The 25,107-nt window shown below is 39.3% G+C and overlaps 1 protein-coding gene and 1 pseudogene across 17 annotated transcripts in view; one reads left to right on the forward strand and one right to left on the reverse strand.

Moving 5' to 3' along the window:
* Nucleotides 1–22,171, reverse strand: part of PDE4DIP (phosphodiesterase 4D interacting protein) — a 221,081-nt gene extending 198,910 nt beyond the window's left edge. For 7 of the 17 annotated variants that reach the window (XR_013348904.1, XM_077842608.1, XM_077842607.1 and 4 more), the window contains exon 1: nt 22,099–22,167. Coding sequence is in view for 16 of the 17 variants with exons in the window: in XM_077842608.1 (XP_077698734.1) it covers nt 22,099–22,103 (5 nt within the window). In the remaining variant the exon portion in view is untranslated. Of the gene's footprint in view, nt 1–22,098 lie in introns of all 17 variants that reach the window. The other 10 variants (XM_077842614.1, XM_077842623.1, XM_077842600.1 and 7 more) reach the window with 5 other exon arrangements.
* LOC144324610 (ubiquitin-conjugating enzyme E2 D3 pseudogene) lies at nt 11,929–12,537 on the forward strand (annotated as a pseudogene).
* Nucleotides 22,172–25,107: the final 2,936 nt, after the last annotated feature.

A 25,107-nucleotide genomic window follows, 5' to 3' on the forward strand; every position in this document is an offset into this window, starting at 1 on the left:
CCCCAATGATCCCTGGTAATTCACTCTTGGTACCAGAACGAGACTTACTATAAGGGATTGGCTCATGCAATTATGGAGGCTGGGAAGTCCCACTATCTGCTGTCTAGAAGCTGGAGACCCAGGAAAGCTGATGTTGTTTCCAGAACCAGAAGGCCCATGGTATAAATCCCAGTCTGAGGTTAGAAGACTAATGTGTCAACTCATGTGCCCAGGCAGGGGGAGCAAATTCTCCCTTCCTCTGTCTTTTTGTTCTATTTAGGATCTCAAGGAATTCAATGGTGCCCATCTACAGTGGGGAGAGCAATTTGCCTTCCTCAGTCTGCCAATTCCAACTGCTAATCTCATCTGGAAACACCCTCACTGACTCACCCAGAAATAATTTTTCACCAAATATCTGGAGACCCTGTGATCCAGTCAAGTTGACACATACAATTCACCATTACAGTCACAAAGTTTTGGAATAATTTGCAATGCAGCAATAGACGACTGATTCATAAGGCTCCTAAACTTTCCCTCAATCCAAGGTGATGCTGTATAGTTAAAGACTTAGCTCTCTCATTCAAAAAGAAGCTATTATTCTCTTTGCAGTTAAGAAAAATAATTTAGAACATTTATTTAAGTCTACACAGTAGGACCTAGATTTATGGTGACAATTAAAGGACCAAATAAATAGTACTTTTGTAAGACCATTCTGTATAATACATTGCTTAAGAGTTCTCTTTCCAGAATGTGCTTTTAATTACTACCAAGAATATTTTTTTCTTTTAGAAGATATGTGCAATCCACGAAAACCTTTGTTTTTAAAAAATATTTATTTATTTGTTTGTTTATTTGAGAAAGAGACAGAGAGTGAGCACACATGTACACATAAGCAGGGGGTAGGCAGGGAGGGGCAGAGGGAGAGGAAAAGGCAGACTTGCCACTCAGCAGGGATCCTGATGCCAAGGCTGGATCCTAGGACCCCGAGATCATGACCTGAAGGCAGATGCTTCACCAACTGAGTCACCCAGGTGCCCCCATGAAAACCTTTCTTGTTGAAATTAATAAAGCTATTTAGTTGGAGATTCCAAAGTCAAGATATGCATAGAAAGAAGGCAAAAAGATGTTATAGATTTAAATACTTTGGAAACAAGAAAGATGCTAAAATATTTATAAATAGTATAAAATAGTATAAAATACTATTTCTGTTTGTACACTAAGATCATTTGTTCATATTGACATTTCTTGGTTCCACTTTCTCTGAGCTAATGTTGCACAGTTGAATGTGAGTGTGTGATAAGCACACACACACAGAGTGGACAAAATCGCCCCATTCTGTGAATTCATGTGTTTATTGTTCTGGGCAGTGAGCCCAGCTTGTTTTAAGTATTTGTTATTTGAACAGTGCTCCAGATTCTGCTTTGAAATGTACAATTCACCCATTTTTATTGATTTGAATATGGAACTATTTGATGTTTTTCTGATAGATTTTCAGTCACATCCAGGTATGCCTCTTTTTGTTTTAAACAGGTCATTCATTTTTCCGTGCTTTCAGGACTTAGACTGTATGAATTAGAAAAAAAAAAACCTCAAAAAAAAAAAAAAAAAAAAAAAAGCAAGCAAACCCTCCCAAGGTCAAATTTTGATAATGGAGCTTATTATATTAAAATAAATGACATTTTACACTTGTTATGCTAATTTGGAGACCAGACCATATTTGTCAAAGCTCTATCACAGGCTTTTTGTTCTTGTTTTAGTTTGTTTTCTAAGGAAAAGAAAATCTAGGGCCATTGAAAAGAAATATTTTAAAAGCAAGATGGACAAAAATAATTACTCCAATGCACATGAAACACAGATTTAGCACCTGCCAATTAAGCACCACTTCTACCATTTTGTAACTGTGATATGGTGCCACATTATTTAACTTTTCTATAAAAAGGAAAATAATATCTTTCTCACAGAATTGCAGTGAGGATCAAATGACATTATGTTAATAAATTGCTTAAGATATGGCTTGGTATGTAGCAAGTGCTCAGTAAAAACTATTAATGATGCAAATTATAAATGCAATCATCATAACAATGATACTGCTGCTGCCATAAATGTTGCTGATCAAAATCTAAATTACGGAATTTTGTGAGATCTAGCACAAACACTTTATTTATGGGGCTCTCCATCTGGTCATCATATGCAACCCTCTGTGAAGGTGTTTTTTATATTATCCAGGGTCCCCTCCATTGGAGAGACCTCCAGCCCTGTCCCATATCACCTAACCACCACCCCCATAATGAGTCGGAAAAAACTTCAACTACGGTTAAGCAGAAAACTTCAACCCAAGGTTTCAAATATAGCTTAATACAAAGACTCCAACAGTGAAGTTATCTTTCTCATCTCAGTCATTTTCTGTTCTGATTTTATTTTCAGCATCTTCAATGCAGTGAATTATCTGCCAGGAGGCCCTACAGATCTGAGGCTTGCATGCATTAGAAGAGAGGCTGCCTCTTTCAGGAGGCCCCTGAAGAAATCTGTTTGAGTCAAGTGCCTATCCCTGAACTAATTCCTGAGGGCATGGTGAAAAATTAATCTTTTTTTCCCCATTAACATGAAAAAAATCTTTTGTTTAAATAGACTTAATTTTCTTAGAGAAAATTTAGGTTTAAATACTTTTTATGAAAAGGGCCTCTGATACCTCCTCATCTAATTCACCATCAAATTCTGTTGGCTCTACCTCCTGTGTGTGTATATATTTTAAAGATTTTGTTTATTTTTGTGCACATGAGAGAGAAAGAGAGAGGGAGGGGGAGAGGGATAGCGTGTGTGCATACATGCACTCTTGGGCTCAAGCAGGAGCATGAGTTGGGGGAGGGGCAAAGGGAGAAGCAGATTCCCTGCTGAGCAGGGAGCCCAATGTGGGACTCTATCCCAGGACCCCTATATCATGACCTGAGCCAAAGGCACACACTTAACCGACTGAGCCACCCAGGTGCCCTTCCAAAATATATTTTGACTCCATTCACTTCTTACCAGCCTGACTGCTACCACCACAATATGAATAACCACTATCTCATATCTGGTCTACTTACTGTAACAGTCTCCAAAGCAGCCTCCTTTGCTTCCACTCTTGGCCTCCTAAAGTCTATTCTACAAAAGCAGAGTGATATTTTAAAACATTTTCGAGATCATGTCATGCTAATGCTTCAACCCCTACATTGGTTTTCCAAAGCAAATCAAATTCTTACCACAGTCTACAAGATCTCAGCTCACCTCTTCTCTCATTTCCTGCCACTCTCCCTCTGTTCAGCATGCTCCTTCGGTCCTGGTCATCCTTCTGTTCCTCAAACACTCCAAGCTTATTCTGACTTTAGGGCTTGACAATTACAGTTCTCTCACAACCTGCTCGGTCCCTCTCTAATCAATGATTTTATTTTATTTTCCTTATAAACCTTATTAACATCAGAAATCACTTTATCATATATATATATATATATATATATATATATATATATATATATATATGCTGTGTATCTCCTCACCATTCCTACAACTTCATTAAACTTAAGCTTGTGAAGGTAGAGCCTTTATTCAATAATCCTACTCTTCATTCTATTGCAACACCCAGTATTATGGCCGGCATTCCATACATACTTTTTGAAAAGATGAATAAGCCAACTTTGGCTAAATTAAATTTTTTTTAAGGATAGCTGGAAGGGAAGACCCACAGAATCAAAGGAAGAGTTGAAGACTCAAAAGAATAGGCTCAGAAAGGGCAGAAGAAACAATAAGGAGCCAGGAAACACCTGGTTTCAACCATTTTTCTACTTTATGTGGCACCACCAAATATGTGCGATGTTTATGAAGACAGTCAGATTGTCCTAATGTGAGTCTCATCAGCATCATATAGCTGGGAGACCTTAATTGACCTTTCCTTTAATGAACAATGGGGAAAAAAGGTAATTTTCTAAAAGAAATGTAGGGTGTTTTTTTTTCATTTCTTTTTACTGAAGTGCAATTTGCTAACATATAGTATAACATCCAGTGCTCATCCCATCAAGTGCTCTCCTCAGTGCCTATCAACAGTCACCCCAACCTCCCACCCACCTCTCCTTCCCCAACCCTTTGTTCATTTCCCAGACTTAGGAGTCTCTCATGGCTTGTCTCCCTCTCTAATTTTTCCCACCTTTCCCTTATAATCCCTTTCACTATTTCTTATATTCCACGTATGAGTGAAACCATATGATGATTGTCCTTCTCTGATTGACATATTTCACCCAGCATAATACCCTCCGGTTCCATCCACGTCAAAGCAAATGGTAAGTATTCATCCTTTCTGATGGCTAATATTCCATTGTATATATTGACCACATCTTCTTTATCTTTTCATCTGTCAAATGACATAGTGGCTCCTTCACAGTTTGGCTATTGTGGACTTTGCGGCTGTGAACATTGGGGTGCAGGTGTCTCAGCATTTGACTACATTTGTATCTTTGGGGTAAATACCCAGTAGTACAATTGCTGGGTCATAGGGTAGCTCTATTTTTAACTCTTTGAGGAACCTCCACACAGTTTTCCAGAGGGACTGCACCATTTCACATTCCCACCAACAGTGCAAGAGGGTTCCCCTTTCTCCACATCCTCTCCAACACTCATTGTTTCCTGTCTTGTTAGTTTTCACCATTCTCATTGTGGTTTTGATTTGTATTTCCTGATGGCAAATGATGCAGAGCATTTTCTTGTATGCTTGTTGGCCATGTCTATGTCTTCTTTGGTGAAATTTCTGTTCATGTCTTCTGCCTATTTCATGATTGATTTTTTTGTTTGTTTCTTGGGTGTTGAGTTTTGTAAGTTCTTTATAGATCTTGGATACTATCCCTTTACCTGATATGTCATTTGCAAATATCTCCTCCCATTCTGTAGGTTGTCTTTAGTTTTGTTGACTGTTTCTTTTGCTGTTCAAAAGCTTTTTATCCTGATTAAGTCCCAATAGTTCATTTTTGTTTCCCTTGCCTTCATAGATGTATCTTGCAAGAAGTTACTGTGGTCAAGATCAAAAAAGTTGTTGCCTATGTTCTCCTCTAGGATTTTGATGGATTCTTGTCTCACATTTAGATCTTTCATCCATTTTGAGTTTATCTTTGTGTATGGTGTAAGAGAATGGTCTGGTTTCATTCTTCTGCATGTGGCTGTCCAATTTTATGAGCACCATTTATTGAAGAGACTGTCCTTTTTCCAGTGGATATTCTTTCCCACTTTGTTGAATATTATTAGTTGACCATAGAGTTGAGGGCCCATTTCTGGGTTCTCTATTCTATTCCTTGATCTATATTTCTGTTTCTGTGCCAGTACCATACCGTTTTGATGATCACAGCTTTGTAATATAGCTTGAAATCTGGCATTGTGATGCCACTGGCATTGGTTTTCTTTTTTAATATTCCTCTGGCTATTCAGGGTCTTTTCGGATTCCACACAAATCTTAAGATGATTTGTTCCAACTCTCTGAAGAAAGTCCATGGTATTTTGATAGGGATTGCATTAAATGTGTAAATTGCCCTGGGTAACATTGACATTTTCACAATATTTATTCTTCCAATCCATAAACATGGCATGTTTTTCCATTTCTTTGTGTCTTCCTCAATTTCTTTCAGAAGTGTTCTGTGGTTTTACAGATCCTTTACCTCTTTGATTCTGTTTATTCCTAGGTATCTTATGGTTTGGGGTACAATTGTAAATGAGATTTATTCCTTAATTTCTCTCTCTTCAGTCTCACTGTTAGTGTATAGAAATACCACTGATTTTGTATCCTGCCACATTGCCAAATTGCTGTATGAGTTCTAGCAATCTTGGGGTGGAGTCTTTGGGGTTTTCTATAAACAGTATCATGTCATCAGAGGGAGAGTTTGACTTCTTCTTTGCCAATTCAAATGCTTTTTATTTCTTTTTGTTGCCTGATTGCTGAGGCTAGGACTTCTAGTACTATGTTGAATAACAGTGGTGAGAGTGGACAACCCTGTCATGTTCCTGATCTTACGGGAAAGGCTCTCAGTTTTTCCCCATGGATAATGATATTCGCTGTGGGCTTTTCATACATGGCCTTTAGGATGCTGAGGAATGTTTCCTCTATCCCTACACTTTAAAAGAGTTTTAATCAGAAATGGATGCTGTATTTTGTCAAATGCTTTCTCTGCATCTATTGGGAGGGTCATATGGTTCTTGTTTTTTCTCTTGTTGATGTGATCTATCACGTTGATTGTTTTATGAGTGTTGAACCACTCTTGCATCCCAGGGATAAATCCCACTTGGTCATGGTAAATAATATTCTTAATGTACTGTTGGATCCTATTGGCTAGTATCTTGGTGATTATTTTTGCATCTGAATTCATCAGATATATTGGTCTATAATTCTCCTTTTTGGTGGGGTCTTTGTCTGGTTTTGGAATCATGGTAATACTGGCCTCATAAAATGAGTGGGGAGTATTCCCTCCTTTTCTATACCTCGAAACAGCTTTAGTAGAATAGGTATTATTTCTTCTTTAAACGTTTGATAGAATTCCTTGGGGAAGCCATCTGGCCCTGGACTTTTGTGTCTTGGGAGGTTTTGATGACTGCTTCAAAATTAATCTGGTTATTGGCCTGTTCAGGATTTCTATTTCTTCCTGTTCCAGTTTTGGTAATTTGTGGTTTTCCAGAAATTCATCCATTTCTTCTAGATTACCTAGTTTGTTGGCATATAGCTGCTCATAATATATTTTTTAAATCATTTATAGGGATCTCTGGGTGGCTCAGCCTGCCTTCAGCCCAGGGCTTGATCCTGGAGTCCTGGGATCGATTCCCATATCGGGGTCCCTGCATGGAGCCTGCTTCTCTCTCTGCCTGTGTCTCTGCCTCTGTGTGTGTGTGTGTGTGTGTGTGTGTGTGTGTGTGTCTCATGAATAAATAAAATCTTTTTTTGGGGGGGGAATAAATAAAATCTTTTAAAAAATCATTTAAATTTCCTTGGCACTGGTTGTGATCTCTCCTCTTTCATTTGTGGTTTTATTAATTTGAGTCTTTTTTTTTTAATAAGGCTGGCTAGGGGTTTATCTATCTTAATTCTTTCAAAGAACCAACTCCTGGTTTTGTTGATCTGTTCTACAGTTCTTCTGGTCTTTATTTCATTGAGTTCTGCTCGATCCTTTATTATCTTTCTTCTGCTTGGTATAGGTTTCACTTGATTTTCTCTCTCCAATTCCTTTAGGTGTAAGGTTAGCTCATGTATTTGAGTTTTTTCCAATTTTTTGAGGGAGGCTTGTATTGCGATGTATTTCCCTCTTAGGACTGCTTTTGCTGTATCCCAAAGATTTTGAATGGTTTATCTTCATTTTCATTAGCTTCCATGAATCTTTTTAATTCTTCTCTAATTTCCTGGTTGATCCATTCATCTTTTAGTAGTTTGCTCTTTAACCTCCACGTGTTTGAGTTTCTTCCAAATTTCTTCTTGAGATTGAGTTCTAGTTTCAAAGTACTGCGGTCTCAAAATATGCAGGGGACAATCCCAATCTTTTGGTATTGGTTGAGACCTGATTTCTGACCCAGTATGTGGTCTATTCTGGAGAAAGTTCCATGTACCCTTGAGAAGAATGTGTATTCAATTGCATTTGGATGGAAAGTTCCATATATATCTATGAAATCTCTTTGGCCCAGTGTATCATTTAAAGGCCCTTGTTTATTTGGTGATGTTCTGCTTAGAAGATCTTCATTTGCTAAAAGTGCCATGTTGAAGTCTTCTACTATTAGTGTATTATTATCTAAGTATGTCTTTACTTTGGTTATTAATTGATTGATATACTTGGCAGCTCCCACATTAGGGGCATAAATATTCATGATTGTTAAAGCTTCCTGTTGGATAGACCCTTTAAGTATGATATAGTGTCTCTCTTCATCTCTTACTACAGTCTTTGGCATAAACCTTAATTTATCTGATATGAGGATTGCTACCCTAGCTTTCTTTCAAGGACCATTTGAATGGTAAATGGTTCTCTATCCCTTCATTTTCAGGCTGGAGGTGTCCTTAGGTCTAAAATGAGTCTTTTGGAGACAGCAAATAGGTGGGTCTTGCTTGTTTATCAATTCCAGTACCCTGCATCTTTTGATGGGCTCATTTAGCCCATGCACATTCAGAGTAACTATTGAAAGATATGAATTTAGTGTCATCATATTACCTATTCAGTCTCTGTTTTTGTGGATTGTTTCTTTGGGTTTCCTCTTTCTTTACAGGTCCCCCTTAATATTGCTTGCAGAACCAGTATGGTAGTCACATATTCTTTCAGTTTCTACCTATCCTGAAAGCTCCTTATCTCTCCTTCTATTCTGAATGACAGCCTTGCTGGATAAAGTATTTTTGGCTGCATGTTTTTCTCATTTAGTACCCTGCATACATCACACCAGCCCTCTCTGGCCTGCCAGGTCTCTGTGGAGAAGTCTGCTGTTAATCTGATATTTCTCCCCATATAAGTTAAGAGTCTCTTGTCTCGAGCTGCTTTAAGAATTTTCTCTTCATCTTTGAAATTTGCAAGTTTCACTATTAAATGTCAAGGTGTTGAATGGTTTTTATTGATTTTGGGGGGGGCATCCTCTCTATCTCTTGGTTCTGAATGCCTGTTTCCTTCCACAGATTTGGGAAGTTCTCAGCTATGACTTGTTCAAATACACTTTATAGTCCTTTCTCCCTCTCAGCCTCTTCTGGAATCCCAATTAGATGTATATTCTTCCTTCTCAAGCTATTATTTATTTCCCCAAGCCTTTCCTCGTGGACTCTTAATTGTTTTTTCTCTTTTTTCCTCAGCTTCCTTCCTTACCATCAACTTGTCTTCTTTGTCACTCATTCTCTTTTCCACCTCATTAACCCTAACAGTTAGAACATCCAGTTTGGATTGCATTTCATTTAACCTATTTTTAATTTCAGCCTGATTAGATCTCAATTCTGCAATAATGAAGTCTCTAGAGTCCTTTATGCTTTTTTTCCAGAGCCACCAGTAGCTCCATAGTTGTACTTCTGAATTGAATTTCTGACATCATATTTAAATCCAAATCCTGTAACTCTGTGGCAGAGAGTACTGATACCATTTCATTCTTTTGTGGTGAACTCTTCCTTCTAGTCTTTTTGCCCAATGCAGAATGGCTGTATGAGCGGCCTGAGTCAAGAATATCAACCACAAACTAAGTAAAATACACCCTGGATGATTCTGAAGAGGTCAGAAACCAGAAAATTAAAGAAAAATAAGAATAGAAAAAAATAAAACAAAAGGACCACTGTGGTGAAAAACAAATTTAAAAACAAAGTAGTAAAAATAAAAATCCAAAAACAAAGAAGAAAAAAGAAAAAAAAAAGAGTAGAGAATAGAGGGAAAAAAGGGGGGCGGATAATGGTGACGAGGAAGTGGTAGTGGAGAGAGAATGTAGTCTACCTAAGGTGTCCTATTGGGTGATCCTTTTTATTTTGAGTGTATTTTGTTATGTGTGTTAGAAGATGTTCAATCCCAAATTTATATAAACCAGCAATACTTCTATAAAGCCCCAACATTAAAAAAAAATAAAAAATAAAAAAAAAATAAAGCCCCAACATTGACCACAAAAACATAAACAAAATAAAAGAGGGGGGCAGAATGGGACGGAAGAGAATATAATCTCACAGAATGAACCAACATGGTGTTCCACTTGGTTCTGGGTGTATGTTGGTCATGTTTTAGAAGGTACGAAGTTCCATTGTAAAACAAAACGAGGCAAAAACAAAAAACAAACACCCATATTTCATATATCTACCAAAATTGAATTGAATACATTGATGGGAATCCAAAAGTGAAAAATATATCTAAGACATGTAATTGTGAAAATATGAAAGTCAAAAAGGAAAAAACTTAAAAATGAAGAGCTGGTAAAATATTGTAGTTTAGGTGGGAAAAGAGAAAAAATATTGGACATTTTTAGTCTGATATAAAAACGAGTCATAATGGAAAAAAAAAAAAAAAAGGACCCTGTAGTTCTATATACTATTTTCCCTCAGTCCTGGAGCTTTCCAGTGCTCCTTTGTCAGTAAACGTGCTCTTCCCTTGTTTTTCCAGCAGTTCTTCTGGGGGAGGGGTCTGCTGTGCTGATTCTCAGGTGCCTTTGCAGAGATGTCCCACCCCTGGACAGGTGCTGGGCTCAGTATGAGCTGTTCATCCTGTGAGGCTTTTGTTCCCTGGCAGTCCTGCCTCTCCCAGGCACAAGGTGAAACAAAGAGGAAAAACTACAATGGTGGCAGCCAGGTTTCCAGCTCTAGAATGGAGCTCCCTCGAGTAACTAACCACAGTCTCCCAGTCCGCACTGGCCTAGATGCTCCTGGGGGCAGGTGTGGGTGCACAGCTTGCAGGGCGCCTGGAGGCAGGAGAATTCTTGCTTTACTGTGCCGTCCCCTCTTCCTCCTGTACTAGGGGGAATGCCTGATCTCTGACTTTGTTTTATTGGGTGCCTTGGGATCTGGGGCCCTGTGCCACTGGACCCGTGCTCCCGGGGACTGCCTCTCCTGAAGGGAATGGGATACAGCCACCTCCTTCTGGACCTGGTCCACCTAACTGACTGGCTTCTCCCAAATGCCCTGGAGGAATGCGGGGCTCCAGCCTTTTACCGATATCTGACTGCAGTTTGCAGTGAGCTTTCCCCCGGGCCCCCCTCCACTTATAGTTACTCAGGAATCTTAAGCCTTCACTGTCCCTCCTGCGATTCTGCCCGATTTCCTTGCTAAGCACTTTTCAGTCAGGGAAAACTCCGGTGTGGATTTTTAAAGTTCCCATTTCTCCGGGGCTGGGCTTTCTTGCTCTGGAGGCTTTTGCCACTCTGCTTTAGCCCGGCTACTCACAGTTTCCCTTCCCCACTTTATTCTTTTTTTATTTATTTTTCACCTTCCTACCCTGTTAGAAGCAACAACTGTTCTCTTTGTAGCATTCCAGCTATTCTGTCTTTAAATCTCAGGTCGAATTTGTAGGTGTTCAGGATGTTTTGAGAGTTATCTAAGTAAGTTTGTGGGGCCAGGTGAGTTGAGTCCTGCTTTTCCACCATATTGCCACTTCCCCAGGAATGTAGGGGTTTTGTCCAAAAGAGGGAGAAATGAATGCTCCCACAGCCTCAATAAATAAATAAGCATTAACAAATCTCTACAATAATCCCTGACCTTGTCATCTACAAGATACCTACTTTATTCTACTATTAACTGATGCATGCACAAGAAATGTAAATATATTTTAATATATACCTAAGTCAAATAAAAGAGAAAGATACACCTATTAAAAATTTTACAGCACATTCAGAAGATATGCTCTAAATGTTTTCTCTCTCCTATGGCTCAGAAAAATTTCAGGTCAGAGATGGTTCTACAAGACAACTTTTGGATGTCCCAAACTGAAGTAATTCATTTCCCTGATACCTACTTCTCATACCATATTATCTATCTCAGTTAATGATATTATTACTCACTCCATAATTGACCTAGAAATTTAAGAGTAACTCTTGTTTCATCCTTCTTGATCAGCAAATCCTATCCCTTCTACTTCAGAAATTCTTAAGTTCATCCCTTCTTCACCTTCTCTACTACCAATGCCCAAGTTCAGGCCCTCATTACCTCTGACCCTAGCTTCTCAATGATCCCCTGTATCTTCATTCAACACACCTAACCCCATCTCCCATATGGTTGTCACACAGTTCTAAAGGAAAGATCTAAATATGACAGTTCCCTGCTTTAAAAGTTTCTATAGCATTACACTGCCTCCCTGCCTTATGTCTTGGTTGGAGTGACAGAACACCAAAGTCTCTCAGAATTATTTATAAATGAAATAGTTTTTTTTTGTTTTAGAAAGAGAGAGAGGTGTCACATGCATGAGCTCCATTGGGCCTAGAGGCACCAGCTACCTCATGGGGAGGCTGAGGCCGCAGCTTGAGGGAGGCTCTGTGTCTGGCAGAACTGGTGTGAAAGAAACAATCCTTCCCTGCCACCTGGATAATCAAGAGTTTTGGCTGGACCTTTGAGCACACACCAAGAAAGTGAGGAGCTGGAAGAAAAGCACAGACTATGGTGCTGAAATGGATTAATAAGGAACTTAGTGATTTGGACCATGACCCTCCAGCACAATGTTCTGCACATCCAGTTGGGGATGGTATGTTTCATTGGCAAACCACAATTATGGGACCTAATGAAAGTCCATGTCAAGATGCTGTATTCTTTCTGACAATTCATTTTTCTACAGGCAACCCCTTCAAACCACCTAAGGTCACATTTACGATAAGAATTTATCTTCCAAATATTAACAGTAATGGCATCATTTGTCTCAATATTCTAAGATCATAGTGGTCTCTGCTTTAACTTTTCTAAACTTCTTTTATCCATTTGTTCACTGCTATGTGACCCAAATGCAGATGAACTCCTAGTGCCAGAGACTGCATAAATCTATAAAACAGATAGATATAAGTACAACAGAAAAAAAAAGATATAAGTACAACAGAATATCTCAGGAATGGACTCAGAGCTATGCCATGTGATGCTAAGTTAAAATCAGAATAAATCTTATGACTCTGAGATCATGCCCTGAGCAGAAATCAAGAGTTGGAGGCTTAACCGACTGAGTTACACAGGTGCCCCTAAATGCAATAATTATTTTTAAATCCACGGTTCTTTAACCCTAGTGTATATGAGAAAACTCAGAGTATTTTTAAGGAATATGGATGCTAGGGCCTCAATCTAAAAGAATCTTGTTTAACTGGTCTGGAGTAGATACTGTACATCCATTTTTTAAATTTCCTCCCAATGCCAGGTAATTCTAATGTGGTCAGGGTTGAAAACTACTAATTTGAAAGATGGCTAGGGACACCTGGGTAGCTCAGTGGTTGAGTGTCTGCTTTGGCTCAGGGCGTGATCCCGGGATCCAGGATTGAGTCCCACATAGGGCTCCTTGTGTGGAGCCTGCTTCTCCCTCTGCCTGTGTCTCTGTCTCTCTCTCATTGTCTCTCATGAATAAATAAATAAAATCTTAAAAAAAAAAAAGATGGCTAGAGAGGTACTTCTACTTCCAGACAGCATGATGTAGCAGGGTCCATATTTATTTTTCCTCACCTTTGACAGAAATAACTAAAAAATTAGACAAAATACATAAACAATTACTTTAAGGCCCTGGTTATCAGGCAACACATACAGTGATCCCTGAGACAAGAGAAACAAAATGAGCCCTTGTTTATTGCCTAAAGAGAGTTTACAAGTAGCAGTGGTAGAAGGAACCCAGGCAAAGCTTAGTTGTCTCCCAAAGTTGAGGAGATAAAGCTAGAAATTTGGGATGGCCAAGGCTGCTAGAGTGCATAGAGCAGAGTACCAGAAAGAAGAGTAAACTCCAGATATCTTGAATATTCATTTGAGTGATGATCAGCATATTTGTATGAGAAAACTAAGGGTAAGAATCAGAGGAAATGATCCTTCTATTCATACAAGGGTGGAAATAGTTTGTCTCTCTACTAACTAAAGTAAAAAAAAAAACCCTCGTAATTTACATAATTTTCATAAAAACTCATAAGTAAAGTATTCAGAAGGATATCACCCCTGTAGTAGGGAAAGTCAGTCCCTATATGAAATGTTGCTTTGGCTCTATCAAACAAAGATTAAAAACAATACCTGAAAGGATCAAATTGTTTCCAAATAAGTTAACTATGTCCCCAAATAAAGCTCAAGAATATTTATAGAAATATAATATTATCTAGCATCTAGCAAGTAAAATGTTCAATGTGTGACAGCTAATAAAATATTACAGGTATATAAAGAAGCCGGAAAATATTCAATACTGAGTATGGAGAGAAAAATTAATCACTCTAAGTATAACTAGAACCAACACAGATATTAGAATTAAAATATTTATTATAGCTTTCCATATGTTTAAGAAAGTAGAAAGATTGATCAGATTAGGTAACATACATTTTTTAAAGACAAATCAAACTTCTAGAGTTGAAAAAGCCAGTATCTGGATGAATAATGAACTGAATGGGATTACTATTAGATTAGACACTGCAGAAGATAAGGTTAGTCAACTTGAAGACACAGCAATAAAAATGATCCAAAATTAAACAGTGACAAGAGACTGGAAAAATGAAAAGAGAACAGCGTGTCAGTGATATATGGGAAAATTTCAATTGATACAATTTTTGGGTAATTGGAGTCCCCAAAGAAAATTAGGTAGAAGGGGCAACAAAGAATTTTTGAAGAAATAATAGCTTAAAATTATCCCAACTTTAATGAAAATTATAAGCATAGAGATCTAATAAGCTCAACAAAAAAATCAAAGCACACACACACACAAAGAAAATAACTGCATCAGACTTCATTATAACTAACTGCTTAAGATTAATGAAAAAGGGATGATCCTCAAGGCATTAAAGGGAAAACAGACCCATTTTATATAGAGAAACAAAGATAATGAGAGCAGAATTCTCATTAGAAAAATTGCAAGCTAAAAAACAGCATAGCAACATCTTTAAAGTACTGGAAGAAACAAAAACACAAAAATAAAAGAAATAATAACATATTGAAAGAAAAAATAAAAGCAGTTATCTAGAATTCTATAACCAGCAGAGTAGACTTTTCTGTGCAACTTGTGCGCTTGTATAGGGTCCTGTGCTCAGAGGACTGCGTTTGGTTTAATGTTCTGCTATTGATGGCTTGGAATTCTGTTTTCTTTTTTATAAGGTTTTATTTTTAAATAATCTTTACACCCAATATGGGGCTTAAACTTACAACTCTGAGATCAAGAGTTGTATGCTAAAAAAAAAAAAAAAAAGGGATCCCTGGGTGGCGCAGTGGTTTGGTGCCTGCCTTTGGCCCAGGGCGCGATCCTAGAGACCAGGGATCGAATCCCACATCGGGCTCCTGGTGCATGGAGCCTGCTTCTCCCTCTGCCTGTGTCTCTGCCTCTCTCTCTCTCTCTCTATGACTATCATAAATAAATAAAAGAAATTAGGGATCCCTGGGTGGCGCAGCGGTTTGGCGCCTGCCTTTGGCCCAGGGCGCGATCCTGGAGACCCGGGATCGAATCCCACGTCGGGCTCCCAGTGCATGGAGCCCGCTTCTCCCTCTGCCTGTGTCTCTGCGCCCCTCTCTCTCTCTCTGTGACTATCATAAATAAAAATAAAAAAAAAAAATTAAAAAAAAAATTAAAAAAAAAAATAAAAGAAATTAAAAAAAAGAGTTGTATGCTCTACCAATTGAGCCACTCAGGTATCCTAATGGGTTGGAATTCCCCGTCAGTTATTAGTCCTTTGATATTTGTAGAATCTGTAGTGATGTCATCTTTCTCATTCCCAATATCCCCAATAGTCCTTATCTATCATAAGGAAATATATCATATCATATTTTTTTGTTTGATAAACTTGACTAGAAGTTTATCAGTTTTATTTACCTTTTCAGAGAACTGGTTTTGGCTTTATTAATCTTCTCTATTTTTCCCTCTCTTTTCGGTTTATTGCTTGATCCTTTATTGTTTCTTTCTTCTGCTTACTTTGAATTTCATTTGCTCTTACTTTTCCAGTTTCTTAAAGTGGATGCTTAGATCATTGATTTAAGAACTTTCTTTTTTAGTGCCATAATTTTCTTCCAAGTACTGCATTAGCTCTATCCACAAATTTTGATATCTCATGAATTTATCTTCACTCACTTTTTCATTTCAGTTTTAGTTTCTTCTCCTGAGTTATGATAAACAAAAATGTGTCCAGATACTGTCATATGTCCCTTATGAGGCACAGCTGAGAACCATTAGCCTGAATAAATGGAGTATGTACCATGTGTATGGATCAGGAGATTCAATATTGTTAAAATACCAATTCTGTAGGCTTAGTGTAATCCCACTTAAATTACCAGCAGGACTTTTGTCTGTATTGAGGAGTAGATTCTAAAATGTATATGAGAATACAAAGGACTTAGAATAGCCAAAATGATTTAAAATAAGAAGGATAAAGTTGGAAGATTGACACTACATGATCTTCAAACTTAAAAAGGACTGCTGTGATCAAGATCATATGGAGTGGGATGAGGCATCAGTGGGAGTGGTTGGGTGGCAGGAGGAGCTATATGGGAGCTAAAGCTACCAATTAAACTGATGAAGATAACCTCCCCAAAGCACTGAGATATCATGGCAGAATCCATGGGGGTGGGGGGAAGAGGCCACCAGGGAGCCTGGCCAGGATTGGTGAAGTTCTGGGCAAGAAGCTGGAGGAAGGGGCTTTGACAAGGCTTATATGGTCCTTGGCCAGTTTCTGGTGCTAAGGAAGATGAAGATGTCTTCCGGGAATGGATGAAGGACACATGTGGTACCAATGCCAAGCAGTCCTGGGACTACCTCAAGGGCCTTCTAGAGTGGTACAGTGCCTTCTTGTGAGGCTCTTTGGGGAGCCTCCAATCCCTAGCCCCAGCATTGAGTTTCCAGAGTTTGCAGGACATGGGGACTCCTCCCCATCCTCTACAAAGGAAGAGATTGCTGTTGTCATATTCACCTGTGATGTACTACAAGGTCATTGGGAGTTCTTTCCCCTCACCATTTCAATTTTTTTTTTTTTTGAATTCTTGCTCTTGCATGCATCTTCTTTCTCCTCCCTTGCCAGTTTCATGTCAACAATTATCAGCTTTTCCAAATGGATTCCTGGCTTTTCCCTCACTCCCACTTCCATCTCTGGTCTGTCTTATGCTATTTGGCTCCTTTTTTGGCAAGAAGAGGCACTGTCCTTATAAAGTTTTTTTTTTAATCAATAAAGTCAGTGGCTTTCAAAAAAAAGACAAGACAATATGGTATTGGTCTTAAAATAGACAAATAGATCAATAGAAAATTCTGACATAGACCTATATATATTTGATCAATAGATTTCAATAAAAGTACCAAAGCAATTAAATGGAGAAAGAACAGAGTTCTCAACAAACAGTGCTTGAACAAGTAGATATCTATCTGTAAAAAATGAACCCTCATCAATATCTTGTACCACATACAAAAGTTAACTCAAAATGAATCATAGACCAAGTGTAAGATGTAAAACTATAACATTTCTACAAGAAAATATAGGAGAATATTTTGGTGATACTGGGTTAAGCAATAGTTTCTTAGATATGACATTAAAAGCAAAAATCCAAAAAAGAAAAATTTGGTAGTTTGCACTTACTTTGGCAAAATTTATGAATATTTGGTCTTCAAAAGACGTTTATTAAAATGGAAAGACGAGATAGATTGGGAGAGCATATTTACAAAGTACCTCTATAATAAAGACTTGTATCTCTAATACATAAGAAAATCCCAAATTTAACCATAGAAAAGCAAACAACTCAATAAAAAACTAGGCAAAAGATTTCAACAGACACTTCACCCAAAATATATGGATGGTAATTAAGTATATAAAAAGATGTTCAACATTAGCAATCACTAGGACAATGCAAACCAAAATCATAAGATACCATTTCACACACACTAGAGTGCTCTAATAAAAAAGACAATAGTAAGTGGTGATAAGAATGTGGAGAAACAGGAGCCTTCATATATTGCTAGTGGGAATGTCAAAGGATACAACCCCTTTGAGAAAGAATTTGGTGGTTTCTTAAAATATTAAACATATGCCTACTGTTCTACTACTAGAAATTTACCTACAAGAAATGAAGGCATGTGTCCACGCAAAGACTCGCACATGAATGTTCACAGCAGTGTTATTTGTAATAACCAAAAACTGGAAGCAACAGGTGGTGAAATAATCAACCTGCGGCATATCCATACAAGAGAATACTACTCAGCAACAAAAGAAAATGTACTATTGATATCCATGACATCATGGAGAAATATCAAAATAATTATGCTGAGTGAAAGAAGCCATACCAAAACAAAGATTACCTATTATGTGATTTCATTTATATAAATTTCTAGAAAATGCAAACTTACATATAGTGGCAGAACGCAGCTTAGTGGCCTGTGTGTTAATGGGGGAAAGAAGGAGAGAGGGTTATAAAAGGGAAGAAGGAGACCTTTTGGGATGATGAGCATGTGATAATTTCACATATGTCAAAACTTTTCAAATTGTACACTATAAATTTGCCCAGTTTGTTTTATGTCAATTATACCTCAATAAAGAAGTAACAAAATAATAATTACAAAAAGATAGATGGCTAAAGAGACATACTGGCTGAAGTTTGATGTTAGGAATTTAACCTTCTCTGACATCATTCCCCCTACAATTGTCTGCTGGTTCCAGGCCATCTACCTAGAACATGCAATCTGGGGGTGCCTGGGTGACTCAGTGGTTAAGCATCTGCCTTTGGCTCATGCCAGGATCCCAGGGTCCTGGGATCGAGGTCTGCATTGGGCTCCCTGCAAGGAGCCTGCTTCTGCCTCTGCCTATGTCTCTGTGTTTCTCATGAATAAATAAAATCTTTAAAATAAAATAAAATCTCCTTTAAAAAAAATGCAATCTGCTAGGGTTTAAAAGTGCACCCTGAGACAGATTGCCATCAGCTGGCAACTCACTTAATTTCTCTTTTTAAATAATTGCATACTTGAAATAGGATCACTTTTGAATTAAATCCTCATTGAAAAGTTCTATCAAAGCATGGGTCTCATTTCAAGAAAGCATTTTCCCAGGGCTGTACATTTTTTTATCCCTTTGCTAAAATTTGCTTCCCACCCAACCCTGGCTTCATTGTTTTGCCAGGCCAGATAAAATTCACCTCTTGTGTATGTGTGAAGCCCTCTCTGGTCCTCTGCTTCTTTGAACTACATTTAGTAGCCATTAATCACCTAGCTCATATTGCCAGCACATAGGGGCTATACCTTCCCTACCCCCATCATGAATTTTACCTAAAGGAAAGTAAGTCTTGATGTCTAAAATGTAAACTTTACAAGGAACACAAACTGGTTCAGAGAAAAGATATGCCAACACTTAAAAAGAGACACAAGGATTCCCAAGCCAAATAGATTGTTACCTAATTGAAAACATTAGCATGTCAGAAATAGACAAAAAAGGAGTACGTAAGAAGAGAGGTTGACCATTAATGTCACTCACCATCCAGGGAAGAAAGAATTCTTTTGTTTCCCTTGTTCATTCTGTTTAAAGCTATTCCATTTCTAAAATCTGGAATCCATTGATTGCTTTCCCTTGTTCTAAATTCATTTCAAAAACAATCTTAGGTCTTAATTTGTTTTCCAAATGCAGTGAGTATGCCCAGAGACCTCACTAAAGTAACAGAAGAGGGTCTAGTTCCTTGAGATGTTAGAATCCTCCTAATAATTTGCCTTTCTGGGCAAATTATTAATCCACAGTAGCCTTGTGGATTTGTTTAATACCAGCCTGAGAAACAGATTCCACAAGGTAAAGACCAGATCCTAACATATTTTCCAAGATAATATCACGTTGTATGACCTCTTGGGATACAGTCTGCTTCCCCTGAAGAGGTTCTTTAATTAATTTGTTTGTTTATCATTTCCATAGTTCATATTTATGCTACAGCACTTACTCCATTCTATAGTTTAATGAGCATAGTTTACAGCTATAGATTCTGAGCTACTTGAGGGTCATCCTGCATCCAGTTTTGCACTGACCTCTACCATCCTTGCTCAACAAATAGCAGAATTAATTGAATCTGGATAACGTGCAGAGGTGTCCTCTTCCATTTTTAAATTGACTTGACAGAAAAATTGAACATCCAAAACACCCCTTCCCAAGCACAAGCCTCTACCACTCAGAAACTGCAAGTACTATAGATAAGACAGGTATGTTTTTGAAAGTAAAGGGGTGCCCCTCTGGCTCGTGGGTGAACATGAAACTCTTGATCTCAAGCCCCACTTTCAGTTGGTGTGGAGCCTATTTAAAAATAAATAAATAAATAAACAAACAAATAAATAAATAAATGCTACACATTCCTAGAGAACTGATTTTTTTTTTTAAATAGAGAATGCATGTGTGCATGAGCGTGCAAGCAGGGAGGGGCAGACGTAGAAAGAGAGAATCCCAAGCAGGTTCGACACTCATTGCAGAGCCAACATATGGCTCAAACTCACAACCCTGGGATGATGACCTGAGCTGAAATCATAAGTTGGAGGCTTAACCAACTGAGCCACTCAGGCACTCAAGAACTGATTTTTAAATGAGGGCCAGAGTAGCAGCAACCTCAGTGAAGTTCCTGACACTGCTTCATTTGGGAATTCCTGAAATGTTTAAAAACATTATATCAACTAAGGCTCATCATTATATCAACTAAGATGTAGAGATTTGCCAGATGAATAACCATTAGGGAAATAATGAAAGTGTGCTATCTATTTTAACAATTAAAACACAACTAGAGAACCCTATAAACTTTTTGTTACCAAAGACAGTATGAAAAGTCACATTTTTATAAAAGGAGTCTTGATCTATTTTAAATTTTGCAATAGCAATGCTCCTTTTTATGAAAATAATTCACTCCAGTATGTATAAAACAGTTAAGAAGACTTTAAATTATAAATACATATTCACATAATTTTTTTTAAATTTCAAGCTTTAAAAAAATCCAAAGTAGTCTGTGAAAAATATTCAACACCACAGAGATACATTTAAGAAAAAGTAATTGTTTAGACTAAAATTCCACATTCTAAAAAAATCAAATAATGAGTGCTTCTTGCCTCCTTCCTTCTTTTTTAAAGTTATACTTTAAGGATTTTATTTATTTGAGAGAGAGAGAGAGAATGAGTATGGGGGAATGGAAGAGGGAGAGGGAGAAGAAGATTCAGCCCTATGTGGGGCTCCATCCCAGGACCACAGGATCATGACCTGACCCTCCTAGGTGCTCCCTCTTTTTTAAGTTTTTATTTTTATTCCAGTTAATGAATAGTGTTATATTAGTTTTAGGTGCTGCCTCATTCCTTCTTAAAAGCAGTCATCTTTTTATGAGTTTCTTAATAGAAATGATTCCTTTCTAGAAATAGAAATAGATTCCTTTAAGCACTGTTAACTAAATGTCTTTGACTCCTTTTTCTCACAGTGGACAGTATGATGAATAAATACAATTAAGTGTGAATAAACTAGTTTCTCAGTTCACAAATAAAGCCTAGTCCTGAACACAGAAAGCAGTTTCCATTAATATCTAGTTCTGTAGTTAATCCTCAAAAGATCGAAACTGTGATTTTTTAAGCATAGGAAACGAGGCCTAGGGAAATCAAGCTCCTTTTTTTCACATCCTAGTTAGTTAACGGTAGCTTAGAGACTGAAGACACTCTTGCCTTGTAGTCTGATTTATGAGTACTGGGTTCCCATAAAAGAATAAGCTAAAAATGCCAAGACAAAGAAACGCTTATTTCAAAAATGGCCAATAGCACAATCTGTCTCTCCTCCCAAAACTCATATGCATGGCAGATTTTTGTGCTGCTAATGCTACATGAAGAAAATGTAGGCCTAATCTGTCCAGTCTTCCATCTCAGTGCAAAGGAAGGGGCTGAATTTAAGTGGAGCTTGTTCTGTACGGCCTCATCCGGCCAACAGGCAGAGCTCCAGCTCCCTCGGGCTCCGCAGGGGAAGAGAGCCCAGAAAGAAAGAACCATCACCAAACCCCACCCTGCTATATCTTAGATAAATAAAAACCACGTAAATTAAAAAAAAAAAAAAAAAAGAGGGTGTAAGAGCAAGCAATGGGTGCTCCTTCAACGGTACACCCGTGCACATTTCCTGATCCTCTATCTCCTTTTGCTCGGTGTCCCTAATGCTTCCACCCTGGCATGGCTTCTGCATCCTGTGTTGATCTCTCCTTTGACTCGACCCAGTAGGTATGGCCTTCAACTTCATGGGCACCGACAGAGCGGGTGTCAAGACCTGGGAGAGAGACGCGTTTCCCAAGCCTTAGTCCAGCACAATCCAGCAGCACATCTTTATTTCTAGGCAACTTCCCCACCGCTCTTCCCCCCTCTCCCCCGCCACCAGCGCATCGGCCCCCCAAGACCTCCTCCTGGGTGTCCTCCGACCCCGTCCAAGCTGCTGTGAGCCGGCGCCCATCCCTCCCGGGCCCTGGGTCCCAGCCCCGCGCCCCGCGCCCCGCGCCCCGCGCCCCGCGCCCGCGCCGCCACCCCCCGGCTCCCGCAGCGCTCTCACCTCATCCAGGGTGCGGCGGCCGCCGCTGCCTCTTCCTCCTCGGCCGCCGCCGCCCAGCTGCCGGCCGCCTCGGGATGCCGTCGCTCCCGGCCCGGAGACTGCAGAGAGGGCTGCGGGGCTCGCGCCGCGTCCCCGGACCGGTAAGGCGCGAGGTGCGCGGGGCAGCGGCGGCGACAGCAGGACCCACCGTCCGCCCTCTTCATGGATTTCGCGGGCCCGACCGCGGTCCTCCTGGCCTCGGTCTTCCTACGGTCCTCCCGCGCCGCCCGGGAGCATCCTCCAGACGTGATGGTGGCGGAAACCTGCAAGGGCCGGGCCTCTTCCGCGGCTGCCTCTGCCACCTGCTCCGCCCAGACTGCTTCGGGGCCTCGCGCACAAACACCGCCGCAGCCTCCTCGCCCTCTCATCAACCCATTCTCTCTCCACCCACTACCTCAATCTGCAAACCTTTTCATCCCCGATAGCACTCCTTTTTGTCTTCCAATCTCCTCCAAGGTCACTGTCCTCAATTTCCAACCTTAAATGTTTCTCTTTTTCTCACGCCCTCTCCCTGTGATTTCCTGGGTTTTGCCTTCCTCCTCCCTCCAACTCAGTCATCTTTCTTTGCTCAGAGTCACTATTTTTCCAGGCCCCTGGCTAACCCCATTTCTCCTGCTTTCCCTCTTTTTCCCTCTTAAAATCTTTTTTTCCTCTCAATTTTCCCTTTTGTTGTAAAAACAAACAAACAAAACCTTTCCCCCAGAAAAAACACAGTTTTTCTTTCTTTCCCTTGAGACTCTGATTTCCATTTTTCATAAAGAACTCAAAGTATAGATCACTTGATCTCCAATATCAAGTCAAGGGGATGTATTCATGGTTTTAAAAAAGTTCGTAGGTCAAATAAATCCTCCACTTAATGTTCTTTCTGAAAAGCCCTTTCTTATATCCCAGTGTCCTCTAACAACAGAAGCTATTCAGAATCTAGCAGAGCGGAATGCTTCTGCTGCACTATATACTCACGGCTTGCAACAGAGGTTCATCTTGGTAGTAGGCACCATGGATCTCAAAGTTTACAGGCAAAAGTCAATATGGACTGTTGATGGATTCAGTGTAAACAAAGAAACTCATTCTTAACACATTTTCCTCCCAAACCTGCTGTTCAGTCCCCCCCCCCCCTTTTTTTAACCCAATACTATCATTCACCTGGGCACGGTCAGAGACTTATCTCTCTCACTCATTCGCCTCATCCAGTCTTTAATTCTACTTCTTTACTATTTCTTTGAGTGTTCCCTCCAATCAGGATTCCAAATGTTTCCAGAAAATGGCACTATCAGGTATCTCACCATTCTTTCTTTCAAACCTCCCAGCTTAATCTGTCTTTACCTCTGTTTTCCCTTCAACCTATCTTACCTGGGCAATTTACCCTACCATTCCCATCTCTGCTAGAGACTCTTAATTATCTTCTGTTGTCTTTATATCTTTGGCATCACTTTCTCCATTAAGTCCACCCCTCTGCTATAAACATCCCCAAGTCTCCTCATGCCTAAAATAGAGTCCTCCCACCTCAACCTCTAACCACCATCATCTCTGGCTTCCCTTCATAACCAACTTGCTTAAATACACTGTATTCATTTGATAGCTATACTTCCTGATTTCCATTCATTCTTTACCACATCATTCTTTGCAAACCGGCTTCTTATCTTATTACTTAGACAAAGCTGTTCTCCTAGCCAACTGACTTTGGCTTTGCCCACAGAAAGGCAGTAGGTTCGATATAATATACAAAATAAAAGTAATGAATTTCCTTAATTTTTTGAGATACTTTTATTTATTTTTCATGAGAGACACAGAGAGAGAGGCAGAGACATAGGCAGAGGGAGAAGCAGGCTCCTCAAGGGGATCCCAATGTGGACTCAATCCTGGGACTGCGGGATAATGCTCTGAACTGAAGGCTGGGGCTCAACCACTGAGCCACCCAGGTGTCCCTTGAGATTTCTTGATTTAAAGAGAATATGCTATCTTAGTTGGTTCAGGCAGATAAGTAGTTGAGTGGAATAACTGTAAACTTAAAAGGTAAGAATTGCTAAAGCTCCCAGTTCCAGCCAGGATGGGGCAACATGCATTAGACTAACTCTTCCCCCTTGAGAAGGGGGTGGGATAGAATAGAAAATATAAATGTTTATAAATACAGAAATATAGAAAAACATAAAAATAACTCTTTGAAGAAACTGAAGGATAATCAAAGCAGGCAGGGCTTGAATCTCTATGATTCTTTTTTTTTTTTGTATATTTTTTTATTGGAGTTCAATTTGCCAACATATAGCATAACACCCAGTGCTCACCCGTCTAGTGCCCCCCTCAGTGCCCATCACCCAGTCACCCCCACCCCCTGCCCACCTCCCTTTCCACCACCCCTTGTTTGTTTCCCAGACTTGGGAGTCTCTCATGTTCTGTCACCGTCTCTGATATTTCCCACTCATTTTCTCTCCTTTCCCCTTTATTCCCTTTCACTATTTTTTATATTCCCCAAATGAATGAGACCATATAATGTTTGTCCTTCTCCGATTGACTTACTTCACTCAGCATAATAGTTCCATCCACATTGAAGCAAATGGTGGGTATTTGTCATTTCTAATGGCTGAGTAATATTCCATTGTATATATAGACCACATCTTCTTTATCCATTCTTCTTTCGATGGGCACCGAGGCTCCTTCCACAGTTTGGCTATTGTGGACATTGCTGCTATAAACATTGGGGTGCAAGTGTCCTGCCATTTCACTTCATCTGTATCTTTGAAGTAAATCCCCAGCAGTGCAGTTGCTGGGTCATAGGGTAGTTCTATTTTTAACTCTTTGAAGAACCTCCACACAATTTTCCAGAGTGGCTGTACCAGTTGAATCTATATGATTCTGAGAGAGAAGAACATGAAGTGAGACATCTGGGTGGCTCAGCGGTTAAGCATCTGCCTTCTGCTCAGGGAGTGATCCTGGAGTCATGGGATTCAGTCCCACATAGGCTCCCTGCATGGA

This window comes from Canis aureus, chromosome 12 (genome assembly GCF_053574225.1).
Source record: "Canis aureus isolate CA01 chromosome 12, VMU_Caureus_v.1.0, whole genome shotgun sequence".
NCBI lineage: Eukaryota > Metazoa > Chordata > Mammalia > Carnivora > Canidae > Canis > Canis aureus.